The following is a 15,536-nucleotide window of genomic DNA, read 5'->3' on the forward strand; positions in this document are numbered from 1 at the left end:
CAGTTGAATAATGCACACCGACTAATAATGCACCATTATAGTGTAATAATGTTGATTTTCATTCTAATAATGTACACCGACCAATAATGCAGATTTTTCGTCAAATAATGCAGATTTTTCGTCAAATAATGCAGATTTTTCAGTTGTGATTTGTTTGAAGCTTACACTAAAAAGCTGTGAAGGACCCTAACACACTCCTATATAGGGATGTATTCACATCCTTCATGTAAATATTGTCCAAACATTCAACTGAATCTCCCACCCAAAATTTCTTTCTACACCTTAAATGTAAGTGTGGGCCCTATATTAGCCTTGGAACAGTCAAGAATGAATTTCTGATGTACATCATCCAACTTTCGATTAATTAACATAAATTGCTGATGCTCTGACTCAACCATGTGATGGTTATGAGCCTCGTTGAACTTCTGGATAATATAACCTGGTAATCCTGCTTCAGAGAAAAACTTGAACGATATACTCGCTTTACAACCACAACGCTTGGATAACCGTCTGCGCTTGATAGAGAAACCAGACCGTGCATTCAATTGGTCATCTTCGTCAGACTTCTTCTTGCCTTCCCTATTGCATACAACGTAATACCAGGTTTTGACATCGTCCACCTTCCTCATCACTTGTTTGCGCGTATCAAAACCAACAGCGCGGGCATATACATCGTAAAAAGTGAAAGCGAAATCTAGGGATTGGAATTTCTGGCCGACGACGGGCTTCAACTCAGGAGAACAATCAGGTACAACCACCACTGTACATAAACGAAAATAAGAAGGGCTTAGCAGACATGTACATTACAGGTCATGTTTCGACCATTACTTAACATAAAACAACCATTATTTTGTATAATATGTACATTACATAAATCAGTCAAAACTAGTCCGGGGCCGGGATTATATCAAAAGCATCGTGTACTAACTGCAACTCGTGGTCTTTGGTAATGACTTTATTAATGCGTACATATTACACCCTAGCCCTTAGGTTTGCCTAAATCCTTAGGCAAAACAAGCAACATGCGCCGACCATGCAAACACGGCACAACTTAACTTAAATTGGTCAGGATAAATGTACATTACGGATCACAACTGATGCATTATATAACCTAAACTAACCATTATACTATATAATATGTACATTACATAAATCAGTCAAACCTAGTCTAGGGATGTGATTATATCAAAAGCATTGTGTACTAACTGCAACTCGTGGTTTTTGGTAATGATTTTATAAATGCGTACATATTACACCCTAGCCCTTAGGTTTGCCTAAACCCTTAGGCAAAACAAGCAACATGCACCGATCATACAAACACGACACAACTTAACTTAAACTGGTCAGGATAAATGTATATTACGGATCACAACTGATGCATTATATAACCTAAACTACCCATTATGCTATATAATATGTACATTACGTGTACTAGTTACAAAATACTGCCTAGCCGCTACGATTGTGCAACCCTAGATGAATGACTGCAGCTCACGTACTTCGACAACGTTTTTAAGACTTAGAACAGACTACACCCTAGCCTCAGAGGTTGCTAAACCCTTTGGTAAAACAATAACCGTGCGACGACCATTCAAACACGACCACACATACGATAGCCTAATCGACCAAATCTGAATTTCTAAGAAACAGTATGCGTACAAATCGTTGCACAATATTTACCTTCTTCCATTGTTCAGCAAAACAACAGCAATGACGAAGCGCTCTAAGAAATCGGCGACGTCTGCCACAAATACACAAACGGTATTCCTCACTAAACAAAACCAGCGGTGAACTTCAGACGTAACACTATCAATGGAGTATAGATTTTTAGAAGAGAAGAGATGTTGAAATCGTGATCTGCAATGATAATAACCGCAGAGATTTAGGGGGAGGAAATCATGGGAGTTACCATAACAAACAACTTTGCATATACCGAATATAGCCTTTTTCGATTTTTAATGGTTATAATTTAAGTTCAGTTGGCAATATTTGGGGCCGCTAGATATCCAGATTGAATGGACGAGATTGAAAAGAATAATAGAACAAAAGATACAAAAAGGAAATGAATACATCCCTACTTATAATGTATATACTTCTTAATTTCTTTTAATTTTAGTTTTATAATTTAAATTTTCAATCTTATTATTCATATTCAATTTTTTTTAATATTTAAAAGTTTGGGATGTTATAGAAAAATTACCATCCCATTATAAGTGAAGCGTATTCCTTTTTAGGGCGTCCATTATAAGTGAGACATTTCCTTTTATGGCAAAAGCAACACTATGTCTTTCTCTTTTACTTTATTCTCTCTCCTACTTTTTCTCTCTACTTTTCTTTCACTCCTAAAACCTTGTATCCAAAAGAAATGTGTCACATGAAATGGGACGGAGGGAGTACTACTTCAATCCTACCATAATCGACTCATATTCCTTTTTAGTACGTCCCACCTAAGGTATGTCATTTTTTTTGTCAAGACACGATTGTTCTCTCTTACTTTATTATCTATTACCACGTTTATATTTATCTCACCTCACGTTATTCTTTCTCCACATAATTTTCTAAACATCTTTTTCTTAAATTCTGTATCCAAAAGAAACGTCTCGCTTGTAACAGGAGGAAGAAAGTGGGGAAAGTTGTTTTAAGATACATTGATGAATTATTTAAATTAAAATATATGTTTATAAAAAAATAATTATTTTATATATTTACTATCTTGTTCGACCCTACGATATTTAGTTCCTGGATCCGTCATTGCTCATTGCAGTAAGATCTGTCCCTCCATGCTAGTATCATAGTATGAGATATTGTTCCTACGAAAAAACCATCTAATTAGAATCTCAATTTGATAGTTTTGCGGATCTCTGTCTTTGAAATAGAATGAGACAGTCCAAATACATTCAACACACTATTAGTTCTACAGTAGAACTTCTACTCTTAAATCCTAATTTTTGTGCAGTGAGGATTGATCTATTTGTAATTTCAATCTCTAATCATTTACACCAAACTTAAATCTATTTTAGGTTATATGGCTACACCTAGTGGTGGACATAGAAAAAAATCATAGTAGGGGTTGAACTATATACTTCCCTCATCCGTGAATAATTGTCTCTTATTTCCTTTTCTCCTACGTTCGCAAATAATGGTCTCATTTACTCTTTTATTTTGATACGTGAACTCCACATTTCACTAGCTCGTCTCAACCACAATTTGTAACTCTTAAAACTACTAGTATATAAAAGTATAAGTTTATAACTCATATTTCACTAACTTTTTTTATTCATTTTCTAATATAATTCTTAAAACTCGGACTAAGTCAATGTAAGAAAAATAATCGCAGACAAACAATATACTAGTACTACTTTTCAGGAATATATATGTAAAAATATTAAACAAAATATTTTTCCAATTAAATAACTCAAAATGTTTTCCTAAGTAGTTTTAAAATTGCAACTTCAAATTATTCAATATGAATACCTCAAACTCTAATTCTAGGATATAAACTCTAAACCAATATAATCAAATAAAAATAAATATTTGTAGAATCCAGTATATGAATTATACTACACGATCAATCCATGACATTTTTTTCATATTTTCATTCTTAAATAAAGTAAATATAAAAAGTAATAAAAAATTAATATTTGTATAATAGATAAAAGAAAAAGAAAAGAAAATAACACGAGTAAATATTGGTGTATTTATATTAAAAAAAATTACACTAACTTGAAATTAAAATACACTTTACATACTATAATAAAATAAAAACATAAATTGTAACATATTTAACTATCGCAACTAAAAAAACAAATCACAATAAGCATACAAAATAACAAAAAATCAAGACTCGGAATTTGTGTATGGTTCTCACAAACGATCAAGTAGCGCATTTCAAAGTTTTAGATGAACATTTTTATTTCTTATAGCATCATTTGAGACAAATATTCTTGAAATCAAGCGTCTTCATTTGTTACTGTAATTTGTTGATCGTGTTTTAATTGGCATTAATTAAATAATAATGGACTAATTTGCAATATCTCATATTTTTTTGCAGTAACACCATATTTGTAGTGGTTCCATAGAAATTAAAAACCTATATATAGATTGAGATTGGTGTATGGTTAGAGATAATTTCTACACCAAAAATGAATTTTTGTGTATGGTTAGAGATGGTCTAAGCACATCAAATAAATAAACCATTCAAATTTGTTAGAATATGCTACGATCATAATATACTAGCATCTACTGTAGACGAATCAACAAAATAACAAGAAATGATAACAGGAAATAACAACACCAAGATTTTATACGAAAACCTCTCTTCTACATGAAGAAATTAAAATACGAGACCCATCGGTCTACCAAATCCACTACTACCAAGAAGATAATACAACTACGGAATTTACAATAATATCTACTCCCTCCGTCCTTGAAATTTTGTCACATTTCATTTTCTGCACTCGTTTTGAAAAAATGATAATAAATAGTTAAAGTGAAGAGATGGTAAAGTAAGAAAGAGAATAATGTAGATAAGACTCTCATCTACTTTATTCTGTCTATTACTTTATAATCTCTCCACTTTAGCTATTTATTATCATTTTTCTAAAATGGGTGTATAAAATGAAATGTGATAAAATTTCAAGGACGGGTGGAGTATTTCTTAACAACACAATGAAAGCACTAGACAATCAACACAACTCCAAAATAGTTGAATTAACATTTCAAGAACACAACAACCATGTTAATAAATTAATAACTGAAGAACTAACCGTACAACAAATTTGATTTCATTTGGTGTATCTATACTAGTCTTCTACCTCCAGTTAAAATATTAAGATAATCGAATAACGTTAGGACCTCCGATCGTGACTAAAATAGAGACTGCGTTGTACAAGTAACTTGAAGAGCATACTTTTCTCTTCTTTCATTCTACACATTTTTCTTTGTCAACCTCAGTACGGATGGAGATGGGTATTTAATTTAGGAAGATCTTAAGTGCTTATCCAAGGTTACATAGAGGATTGATCTGCTGAGTGCCTCTACATTACCGTTTTTAAGCAATTGCTAATGTTGAAGCAACATAATCAATTTTCATACTTAATCCATCCATAAAAATAGAGACTATTTTCATTTTGATCTGTCTCATAAAAATAAGTCAAACAATTTATATTTTGGTAACAGTTGTCTCTTCTATGAGAGTCACATTCTGCACTAATATACTCCAATAACTATTTCTTTCTATCTCTCTCCACCTCTAATATACACCCAGTTCAATCGACGCATCACCAATTCAATTCTTGCACAACTTTCATGCCTAACTGAGATTTCATTCTTTTGTACGAAACAATTAAATTCAAAACACACACTGAGATTTTTTATTCCATATTTCCTTCCTAACATTCCTTCTCTTCTTTGCAAACTCTTTTTTTTTCTTGCGCAACTTTACTACAATATCTCTTTCATTTCTATTTGTTTAGAAAAAATGAATAACTATTATGATCATGAATATGATGCAAAATTATTTAGTTGTGGAAGGGAAACATTTTAATATAACTTCAAATGTGTAGTTCAAAAAATTATTTAGCTCACAAAATTTTAGGAAGGATTTAGAATTCATTAAACGGAAGGATTTAGAATTCATTAAACTATGATAAATCTATAGGAATAAAGACAAGAGTGGCGCAGCAGCCTATAAATTTAAAATCATTTATTTATCAAAATAAACCAAATTTAGTGGGGGAGATAAGATTATGGAGAGCCTTTTGACTCTTTATCTTTTGTAGCTTCCATCACCTTAACAATTTGGTTTTTAACCCCTTAATGTCATGACCTTTCACGTAGTTTCTCTTGGCCTATAAATAGATGGGTTCGAGAGATGAAAAAGACACCACACCAAAAATATATCTATCTTTGGAAACGTTACACCAATCTGTGTGTACTAAGCCGGAGCATATCCAACATTCGGAACTACTCAGCGCTCATGCGACTGCCAAGGGAAGGGATTCTACAGCCGTGGGAGGTTTCTTCTTGCGATGGCCTCATATCCAACCATCAGAACTATTGGATCCATTGACAACTCCAAGCGGGAAATTAGCGGCCTTCTTTGTACACGTCGCGCATGAGACAGGAAGTAAGCTTTTAACGCCTCACATAAATGTTATTTTTTTTCAAAATATTTCCATTACAAATTATTCTTTTATGTAAGCTTGTGCTTTATTGAAGAAAATGGAGAGCAATCGAAGCCCTATTGCGACCCAACATATTCAAAATGGTTGTGTGCGGCCAACAAGCACTACTACGGCCGGGGACCGTTAAAGCTGACGTGGAACTACAACTATGGTGTGGCCAGCCGCGCCATAGGGTTCAATTTACTAAAAAACCCCGAGCTCGTTGCCACAAATGCCCTTGTATCAATCAAGGCTTCCATATGGTTTTGGATGGAAAACTGCCACGGCCCTTTCATATCGGGCAAGGGCTTTGGTGCCACGATCCGTGCTATTAATAGCACTGAATGCGATGGGAAGAGGACCACCCAAGTGAGCTCTCGAGTCAAGTACTACGAAGATTATTGTAAGCAGTTGCGGTGTTGATGCGGGACCTTATCTTCGATGTTAAGATATCTACAGTCACTGTCTGTGAGAGACAAGTCGAGCCAAAATATGTTGAGAAATTAATCTAATGACTGTTGTAGGCTTGGATAAGAACAATGGTGTTATTTTCAAGTAAAATACACGAGTCAATCTTCAACTTGTCACTATTCTTGTCATTATTCAAAATTTGCCACCATCCTCTTCTTATCCCGGCCTTCTTTTCGAACCACTCTCCAGAACTCTCGACCAAACCCAAAATAATTAAACATCATCACGACATACGACATCGGTGGATGTTTATCGTGTGCAGAGAACAGCTATTTTCACCAGCAGCTTCACCACTGCCTCCATCTCATCATCACCACCTTCAATGTCAGCCATTGATTCCCATCTTCTCTCCTCATAATTCCTTTTTACCTGATATTAGATGTATGAGGGAAATAAGGAATTACAAACAGCAAAGAAGATTGACAGAATCAACTTAAAAGGCAAGTAGGTCTCACCCAATCAACGCACATCCTGTCATTCTCATAGGTTACGTGAATAAGATCAATAATTCTCCGTCCGGTGATGAGCTCAAGAAGAAACGCTCCATAACTAAAAACATCAGTTTTATCTGAACTGAAGGCAATGTACTCGGGGGCTATATGACCAATTGTTCCTGTCACGGTAGTGGTGAAATGAGTCTCATCGTGGTCCATGAATTTGGCTGATTTGAAATCACCAACAACTGCTTCAAAGTTTTCATCTAAAAATATATTTGCAGCTTTGACATCGCAATGAACAATTGCCTCTTCACATTTATCATGAAAATAAGCTAGACCCCTTGCAGCACCAAGTGCTATGTTTCTTCTCTGTTGCCAAGTGAGAGGATGCCGTGCAATTTGAAACTGTTGAGTTTATTAAACTCAATTACTTCACAATTAAGGAAGAATTATCTAGAATTGCCTAGCATCATCATTAACCGACTTAAGCTATATATTAGCATTATTATATTATTAGAATAGGCTAGAGTTTAGTTAACTAGAATTCTCTAGCATTGTAATGTCGGCAAACTAACCGACCTATACTACTTATAAATAGGCACTAGGCCTTTGTAGCTAAATATGTACACAATCAAGAAAGAAAAGAAGAGAATTGAGTGAGTTAGAGAGAAAGAGCCGTAGCTCGCATCTCATAGTTAGAAAGAGAGAAAAGATTTGTGTAGTGCTGAAGCACTTTTGTTTTTGCATTTTGTAATCCTTTTGTGAGAAGCCTATCAATACTATTCTCCGTATTTCATCTTTATTGAGTGCTCCTATATTTTGTGTGTCAAATATCCAACAAATCTGGTATCTAGAGCTGCTCGATCCTACCTATGGCGGCAACGTTGAATATGGTTCAACCCCAGATTCCCAAATTAGAGAAACGCAATTATGGGAATTGGAGTATTCAGATGCGAGTCTTGTTGCAATCACAAGAGTTGTGGGATATTGTTCAAGACGGCTACACCGAACCTGTCTCCCAAGAAGCCGAAGATGCCCTGACAAACAACCAGAAGAACGCCCTCAAAGATGCAAGGAAACGAGACAAGAAGGCATTGTTCAATATCTATCAAGGTATTGATGAAACCACGTTCGAGAAAGTAAGTGCAGCCACCACGTCAAAACAAGCCTGGGAGATTTTGAAGAATTCTTTCACTGGTATTGATAAGGCGATACGAGTTCGACTGCAGATCCTACGTGGCGAGTTCGAAAGTTTGACCATGTCTGAAACGGAGAGCATTTCAGACTATTTCGCAAGAACATTAGTTATTGTGAATCAAATGAAACGGCAAGGAGAGATAATTGAAGATGTTCGTGTCATTGAGAAAATTCTTCGTTCCTTGACGTCAAAATTTGAGCACGTCGTTGCAGCTATCGAAGAATCAAAAGATCTCAGCACTATGTCCATCGACCAGTTGCAGAGCAGCTTGGAAGTCCACAAGCAACGAATGAAGAAAAAGACCGCTCCGTCACTTGAGCATATGCTACAAGCGAAGATGTGAATACAAGAAGATAAAAAGTTTGAGCCTGGGACGTCACGTGGCGGATACAACCGAGGTCGAGGCCGAGGACGAGGCTATCGTGGCCGAGGAGGACGCGGCCAAAATTATCATTACGAAGGAGGACGTGGCCAGAATTACCAAAATCGAGGAGGACGAGGTCAGAATTATCAAAATGAGGGAGGACGCCAAAATTCCACCTATCGAGGCAGAGGTCGGAATTCTTATGGACAACGAGGACGAGGAAGAGGACAATACAGAGGCGGTTATTCTCAAACCTATAATCAACCAAGGTTTGATAAAGCAAATGTTGATAGCTATACTTGTCACGAATTCGGGCATTACAGCTATGAATGTCCAACAGCCGGAAATACCAGGTCCAACCAACAAGTCCATTATGCCGATGGAGGAGACAATAATGAGCAGGTAATTTCAACCTCTCTTTTTTCTCATAAAGGACTTGAGGGTGATCAGTGCAGCACGTGGTACTTGGATACTAGAGCTAGTAACCACATGTGTGGGAACAAGGAACTCTTCGTGGAGCTGAAGGAGACATCTTATGGGGATGTTACTTTTGGAGATTCCTCCAAAGTAGCGGTGCAAGGAAAAGGTAATATCTTGATTAAGTTGAAGAATGGAAATCATGGCTTTATATATGACGTCTATTATGTGCCTGCCATGAAGAGCAATATTTTGAGTCTTGGTCAATTGCTGGAGAAAGGATTTGATGTTAATATCAAGAATTCTTGCCTTACTATCAATGATGCTCGTGGTAGTTTGGTTGCCTGTGTGAAGATGTCCAAAAATAGATTATTTGCATTGAACATGAAACATGATATGTTGAAGTGCATGAATGCTATTGTTAAAGATGAATCGTGGTTATGGCATTTGCGTCTTGGACATCTGAATTTTGGTGGTTTGAAGCTTCTGTCTTCAAAGAATATGGTGAAAGGCTTGCCTCATATTGATCATCCTGAAGAAGTTTGTGAAGGATGCATACTGGGAAAACATCACAGGCCAAGTTTCTCAAAAGAAATGAGATGGAGAGCATCACGCCCGTTGGAGATCGTTCATACAGATGTTTGTGGTCCTCTGAAGCCTATTTCTACTGGAGGTAATCAATACTTTCTAACTTGCATTGATGATTACTCCAGAAAGACTTGGGTGTATTTTTTGAAAAGGAAATCTGAGGTGTTTGATATTTTCAAAGAGTTCAAAATTCTTGTGGAAAGGCAGAGTGGACACTATATTAAAGTTCTCAGATCCGACCAAGGAGGCGAGTTCACATCCGATCTGTTCGAAAAGTTTTGCAAGGATCATGGAATCGTTCACCAACTTACACCTGCATATACTCCTCAACTGAATGGTGTTGCTGAAAGGAAGAATCGAACAATTCTTGATATGGCGAGGAGTATGATCAAAGGGAAGGACTTACCTCGAGAATTCTGGGCTGAAGCTGTCGCAACAGCAGTATATCTCCTGAACCGGTGTCCCACCAAAAGTGTTTGCAACATGACGCCCGAAGAAGCATGGAGCTCGTTCAAGCCCAGTGTTGCGCACCTGAGAGTTTTTGGCTGCATTGCCTATGCCAAAATCCCCGAAGCTCGAAGAATCAAGCTTGATGATAAAGGCGAAAAGTGTATCTTCGTGGGATATGGAGATCGAGTAATGGGTTACAAATTGTATAACCCACTCACAAAGAAGGTGATCATAAGCCACGATGTGGTGTTTGAAGAAGCTCAAACATGGAGCTGGGAGGATAAAAAAGTTGCAAGCTCGTCAGAAATTGTACCTGATCAGCAAGAAGATGCACGTGAAGTTGAAGAACCTGATTCACCAACATCATCTCAAGGTCCAGTCGGAAGGCCAAGAAGGATGCGCAATCTGAACGATATATATGAAGCTACCGAAGAAGTTGATGAAGCTGTGGAGGAAAATGTGAATCTTATTTGTTTTTATATGGATGCTGATCCTATTGCTTATACAGATGCTGCACAAGAAATGAAATGGAAGATTGCAATGGATGAAGAAATCAATACGATTGAGAAAATTGATACTTGGTCGTTGACAACACTGCCAGAAGGCCGAAAAGCAATTGGTGTGAAATGGGTGTTCAAAACAAAGAAAAATGCCAATGGTGAAGTGCAAAGGTACAAAGCAAGGTTAGTGGCGAAAGGATACAAGCAGAAGGCCGGAATTGATTATAGTGAAGTCTTCGCTCCTGTTGCTCGTCTTGAGACGATCAGATTATTTATCTCGCTGGCAGCCCAACACAATTGGAAGATTTATCAGCTCGACGTGAAGTCGGCTTTTCTAAATGGTTTTCTTGAAGAAGAAATTTATGTGGAGCAACCTGAAGGTTATGTGAAACGAGGGGCTGAGAATAAAGTTTACAGATTGAAGAAAGCTTTGTACGGGCTCAAGCAAGCACCTCGTGCATGGAATTCCAGAATTAATGAGTATTTTCTGAAGAATGGTTTCGTGAAGTGTCCCTATGAACATGCTCTATACTTGAAGAAAGATGCTAAAGGTAACATGTTATTCGTTTGCCTATATGTCGATGATCTTATTTTTACTGGAAATTGTGAAACAATGTTTCATACCTTCAAGAAGAGCATGATCAAGGAGTTCAAGATGACAGACATCGCCTTGATAGCACATTTTTTGGGAATTGAGGTAGTGCAAAATGAAGAAGGGATATTTATCTCTCAAAGCTCATTTGCAAAACAAATCTTGGAGAAATTTAAAATGGAGTCCTGCAATCCTGTTAACACTCCCGTGGAGATTAGTCAAGAATTGAGGAAGCATGATGGTGAAGCAGAGGTGGATCCAACTTACTTCAAAAGCCTCGTTGGAAGTCTACGATATCTAACATGCACTAGGCCTGATATTCTCTACGGAGTTGGATTAATCAGCAGATACATGGAAAAGCCGTCGCAGTCTCATTTGAATGCGGCCAAGAGGATTTTGCGCTATATTAAAGGTACGCTGAATGAAGGTATACTTTATCCCTCTAATCAAGAAGTTAAGCTCGTTGGTTATTCGGATAGCGATTGGGGAAGAGACTTGGATGAAAGAAAGAACACTACTGGCTACTGTTTTTATATTGGTGGTGCTGTCTTTACTTGGTCGTCAAAGAAGCAAGCTATAGTGACACTCTCAACATGTGAAGCCGAGTATGTTGCAGCAAGTTCAACAGTGTGCCATTGCATATGGTTGAGAAATTTACTAAGTTTTCTGGGATTCGCGCAACAAGGCCCGACAGAAATATGTGTTGATAATAAGTCTGCAATAGCACTTGCGAAGAACCCGGTGTTCCACGAAAGAAGTAAGCATATTGATACTCGTTATCATTTTATTCGAGAACACGTGAACCAAAATGATGTGGAGTTGGTTTATTGCAAGTCACAAGACCAAGTTGCAGATATATTTACGAAGCCACTAAAGCAGGATGTCTTTAGAAGATTGAAATTTATGCTCGGCATGAAGACTTTAAAGAATTGAGTTTAAGGGAGGATGTTGAGTTTATTAAACTCAATTACTTCACAATTAAGGAAGAATTATCTAGAATTGCCTAGCATCATCACTAACAAAGTCGGTTAGTGATGATGCTAGGCAATTCTAGATAATTCTTCCTTAATTGTGAAGTAATTGAGTTTAATAAACTCAACAGAAACAACAATTAAACACTCATCTGCGCTCTGCAAAATTCTCGTAATGTTATGTTAATAGGTCTAATGTTATGATACGAGGAAACATTAATGAGTTGTGCTGTGTGAGAGAATACTAGGAGTATATGTTAAGCAATCAGAACCTAATAAAATAAGGGTTAACTGCTCAAATATTCACCAGCTTTTACCTGACTTTAGGTTTACATATGACTCATAAAACGTTCCAATAATGACCTTATCGTTGAAACGTGAAGTGTTTTGTTACAGATCAAAAGGTGATGTCGCTATTGAAACATTTTAACGTAGTGTTGTTAAAAACCAAAATTAAGTCAAAGCTAATGATTCTTTGTCAATTTTCCCATTTTTCCCAGTATAGAGCAAAATATCAAATAGAAGCAATATATAGAAGAGGAACTGAATAAATGTCAGTCAAGCTTACCCGTTAACCATGAATCGACACTTCCATTGACCATCAACGGGAAAACAAGCAGTTGCACTTCTGGCATCCCGCAAAATCCAATCACACGAATCAGATTTGGAATTGTTTGCAAACAAATTCGTCCAATCTTTAGTTCTTTTTCAAAGTAATATTCTACACTTTGAGAATTGTGTCTTTTAACTGCAACAGGGTGGCCATCTAACCAGCCTTTGTAGATCACATTAAAACTATCTTCACTAATAACTTTGTTGCTAAAGCCCTCTGTTGCCGCATGCAGTTTATCCAGAGAAAAATTCTCGACGCCTCGACCTTCCAAAATGTCTTCTTTGAAATCTTCCATGGATGACTCTGCCTCCCCCTTTGCCAAGTGATACGCAACTTCCAACATCGTCGGACGTCCTTCTGGATCATCCTGTGTGCAGATCAGAGCTATTTGCAACAACTCCTCAACCTCTTCATCTATGAACTCACCTTGAAGTTCTGCATCAACTATCACTTTCCATTCTCTCTTCTTGTAAATATGGTTAACCTGATGTCAGATTATATATCCCTGAGTAACCACCTAACAATAATTGTACCAAATAACAGGGTACTTGAAAAATGCCTAGTGGCAGTTTTTATTTGTGAAATTTCTACTTCAAATGAAAATATTGCCTAGACTAATCAATATATGATTACTGTACGATCATCAAAATATCACTTATCACAACAGTATTTATGTTTCAAACTGTTTAAATGATTTGTAATTCCTTATGTCTGCATTCATATGAGAGTAAAGGTACAACTAGAGGAAGACTCACCCAATCTAGTAACAACATGTCATTAACCGAGCAAGATTGAAAGCTCTCTGCGCGGTGATGAGCTCGAGAAGAAAGACTCCATAACCAAAAACATCAATTTTCACCGAACACTTACCAGCAGCAAGAAACTCAGGAGCTATATGACCAATTGTTCCTTTAACCGGAATGACAATATCATCACCATAGCAATCCACAAATTCACCCAAGGATAAGTCAGCAAGAACTGCTTCAAAGTTCTCACCCAACAATATATTTGAAGCTTTAACATTACAATGAATGATTTCCCGGGGGCATTCATGATGCCGGTAAGCTAGACCCTTTGCAGCTCCAAGTGCTATCTTCATCCTTGTGAGCCAGGCAAGAGGAGGTAGTGAATCTTTTCGTTCTGGAGTCAGTAGGTTTATTATAAACATAACAAAATTCCCAATCAGTTACAAAATATAATAAACACAAACACTTTACAATATAACAAACAAAACTAAATTTACAAAATTATTGTTTAGACTAATTTTCCTTGATTACTATTTATGGTTACTTTCCCTCTATATGGCATACAAAGGTGTATAAAAGAACCTATAAATCTATTCCAACAGCCTGACAAGACGGGGAACCCGAGTTCTTAAGGAAACATAACATTGTTATCCAACAAAAGTAGACCAGCGAATGAACATGAATGGTTGATTGAGATTACCTCTTAACCAGAACGCTTCCATTAACCATGCACGGATAAAGAAGCAGCTTTTCTTTTTGAGTAATACAAAATCCACGAGCACGAATTGCATTGCAATGTGTTGCAATGCTTATCACTTCCATATATGTCTCAGTTGCTTGTTGTCGCACCTCTATAACTTCTACTAGAGAGCCATCTACTAGTTGACCTTTATAAACTTTCCCACGTCCACCATGTACAAGGATAATTTTGTCGCTAAAACTGTCTATTACAACAAGTAGCTCACGCAGTGCAAACCTTTATAATCTTCGTCAACAGTTAAAGACAAAAAAGTTACTCTGTTTATGTATACAAAGTTTATTTCAAGCCATATTGCAACACTGATAAGCAAACCTTGGGGCAGATCATAGTCCTTGGGTTTCCTCCTCCAAAGCCAAGCAGGAAATAGCTTCCTTGGACTACTTCCAGTTCCAGAAGCATTTCTCCTAGGATATCGTATATTTGTTTTTGGCTATATATCCTAAACAAAATATCTTTAAGGACATGTTCTATAATGTGGATGGATTAGGTGGGGTGAATTCATTTCTGGATCGTGGATGAGTATTTGTCAGACTTCTTTACATTCTTTTCTACCATTTTGTGACTTAGGATATTGCGGCCCGGCCCAATACATTTGTTTTGTAATACACAAGTTTACAGATCGGTTTGATTAATAAATGAGAATTATGCCCTTAGGGCATTCGCAATAGAGGACGTAAGAATCGTCGACGGTTTTATCGTCTTCTATTGCGGATATACCGCCGATCGACCCGCACGCCCCATCTATACGCATCACCGATTTCGATCTGTGATTTGATCGGCGCTTACTGCAGGCCCGACTGCCGATCGGGTCCAAATTTAACACCCCCCGCGCAACGACGAATAGCTCCACAAGCATTGGGTACGAATGAAGACTCGGATTACCAAAACACCCTGGGGATGTGAGGCATCAGCAAGAATAAGGAAGACATTTGCGACATGGCCAAGAAGACGTATTCGAAAAACGGTATACATCCCGCATTCAAGTACTATGAAGTCTGACTTATTTTGAAGAATATATATACCCAAATTCCAAGTGTGGCTTGAGCCGAGCGATCCGAAGAGAACGAAGCTCAACCTCAGTGAGAACTTCACCAGAAGCGGCAGAGGTGATCGAGTCGACTTGAACTCTCCTATGGAGGACATTTTTTGTACGCAATAGCTAACACGGAGTCGTCCATTGGCATTAAAGCGGCCTAAGTAGAAAAGAAATAAAATAGAATAATGAATTGTATAAGTGTTGTAATTACGTATGAAGTGGGATTGAT

General features: G+C 37.1%; 3 protein-coding genes across 3 annotated transcripts; 2 read left to right on the forward strand and 1 right to left on the reverse strand.

The window, feature by feature from the left end:
* Positions 1 to 5,859: 5,859 nt before the first annotated feature.
* On the forward strand, positions 5,860 to 6,587 carry LOC121774747 (endochitinase 4-like). The gene is made up of 2 exons (XM_042171628.1): positions 5,860 to 6,127; positions 6,220 to 6,587. Exons 1-2 carry the CDS (start codon positions 5,860 to 5,862, stop codon positions 6,585 to 6,587), a joined length of 636 nt encoding a protein of 211 aa, XP_042027562.1.
* Positions 6,588 to 6,884: 297 nt separating this feature from the next.
* LOC121774756 (BRASSINOSTEROID INSENSITIVE 1-associated receptor kinase 1-like) lies at positions 6,885 to 7,288 on the reverse strand. Its single transcript, XM_042171636.1, has 2 exons — positions 7,091 to 7,288; positions 6,885 to 7,004 (listed from the first exon to the last, which is right to left on the reverse strand). Exons 1-2 carry the CDS (start codon positions 7,286 to 7,288, stop codon positions 6,885 to 6,887), a joined length of 318 nt encoding a protein of 105 aa, XP_042027570.1.
* A 656-nt stretch (positions 7,289 to 7,944) lies between these two features.
* LOC121774765 lies at positions 7,945 to 8,613 on the forward strand. The gene has a single exon (XM_042171644.1). The coding sequence runs from the start codon at positions 7,945 to 7,947 to the stop codon at positions 8,611 to 8,613; it is 669 nt and encodes a 222-aa protein (XP_042027578.1).
* The last annotated feature ends 6,923 nt before the right edge of the window (positions 8,614 to 15,536 follow it).

Source organism: Salvia splendens, chromosome 2 (assembly GCF_004379255.2).
Source record: "Salvia splendens isolate huo1 chromosome 2, SspV2, whole genome shotgun sequence".
NCBI classification, from domain to species: Eukaryota; Viridiplantae; Streptophyta; class Magnoliopsida; order Lamiales; family Lamiaceae; genus Salvia; species Salvia splendens.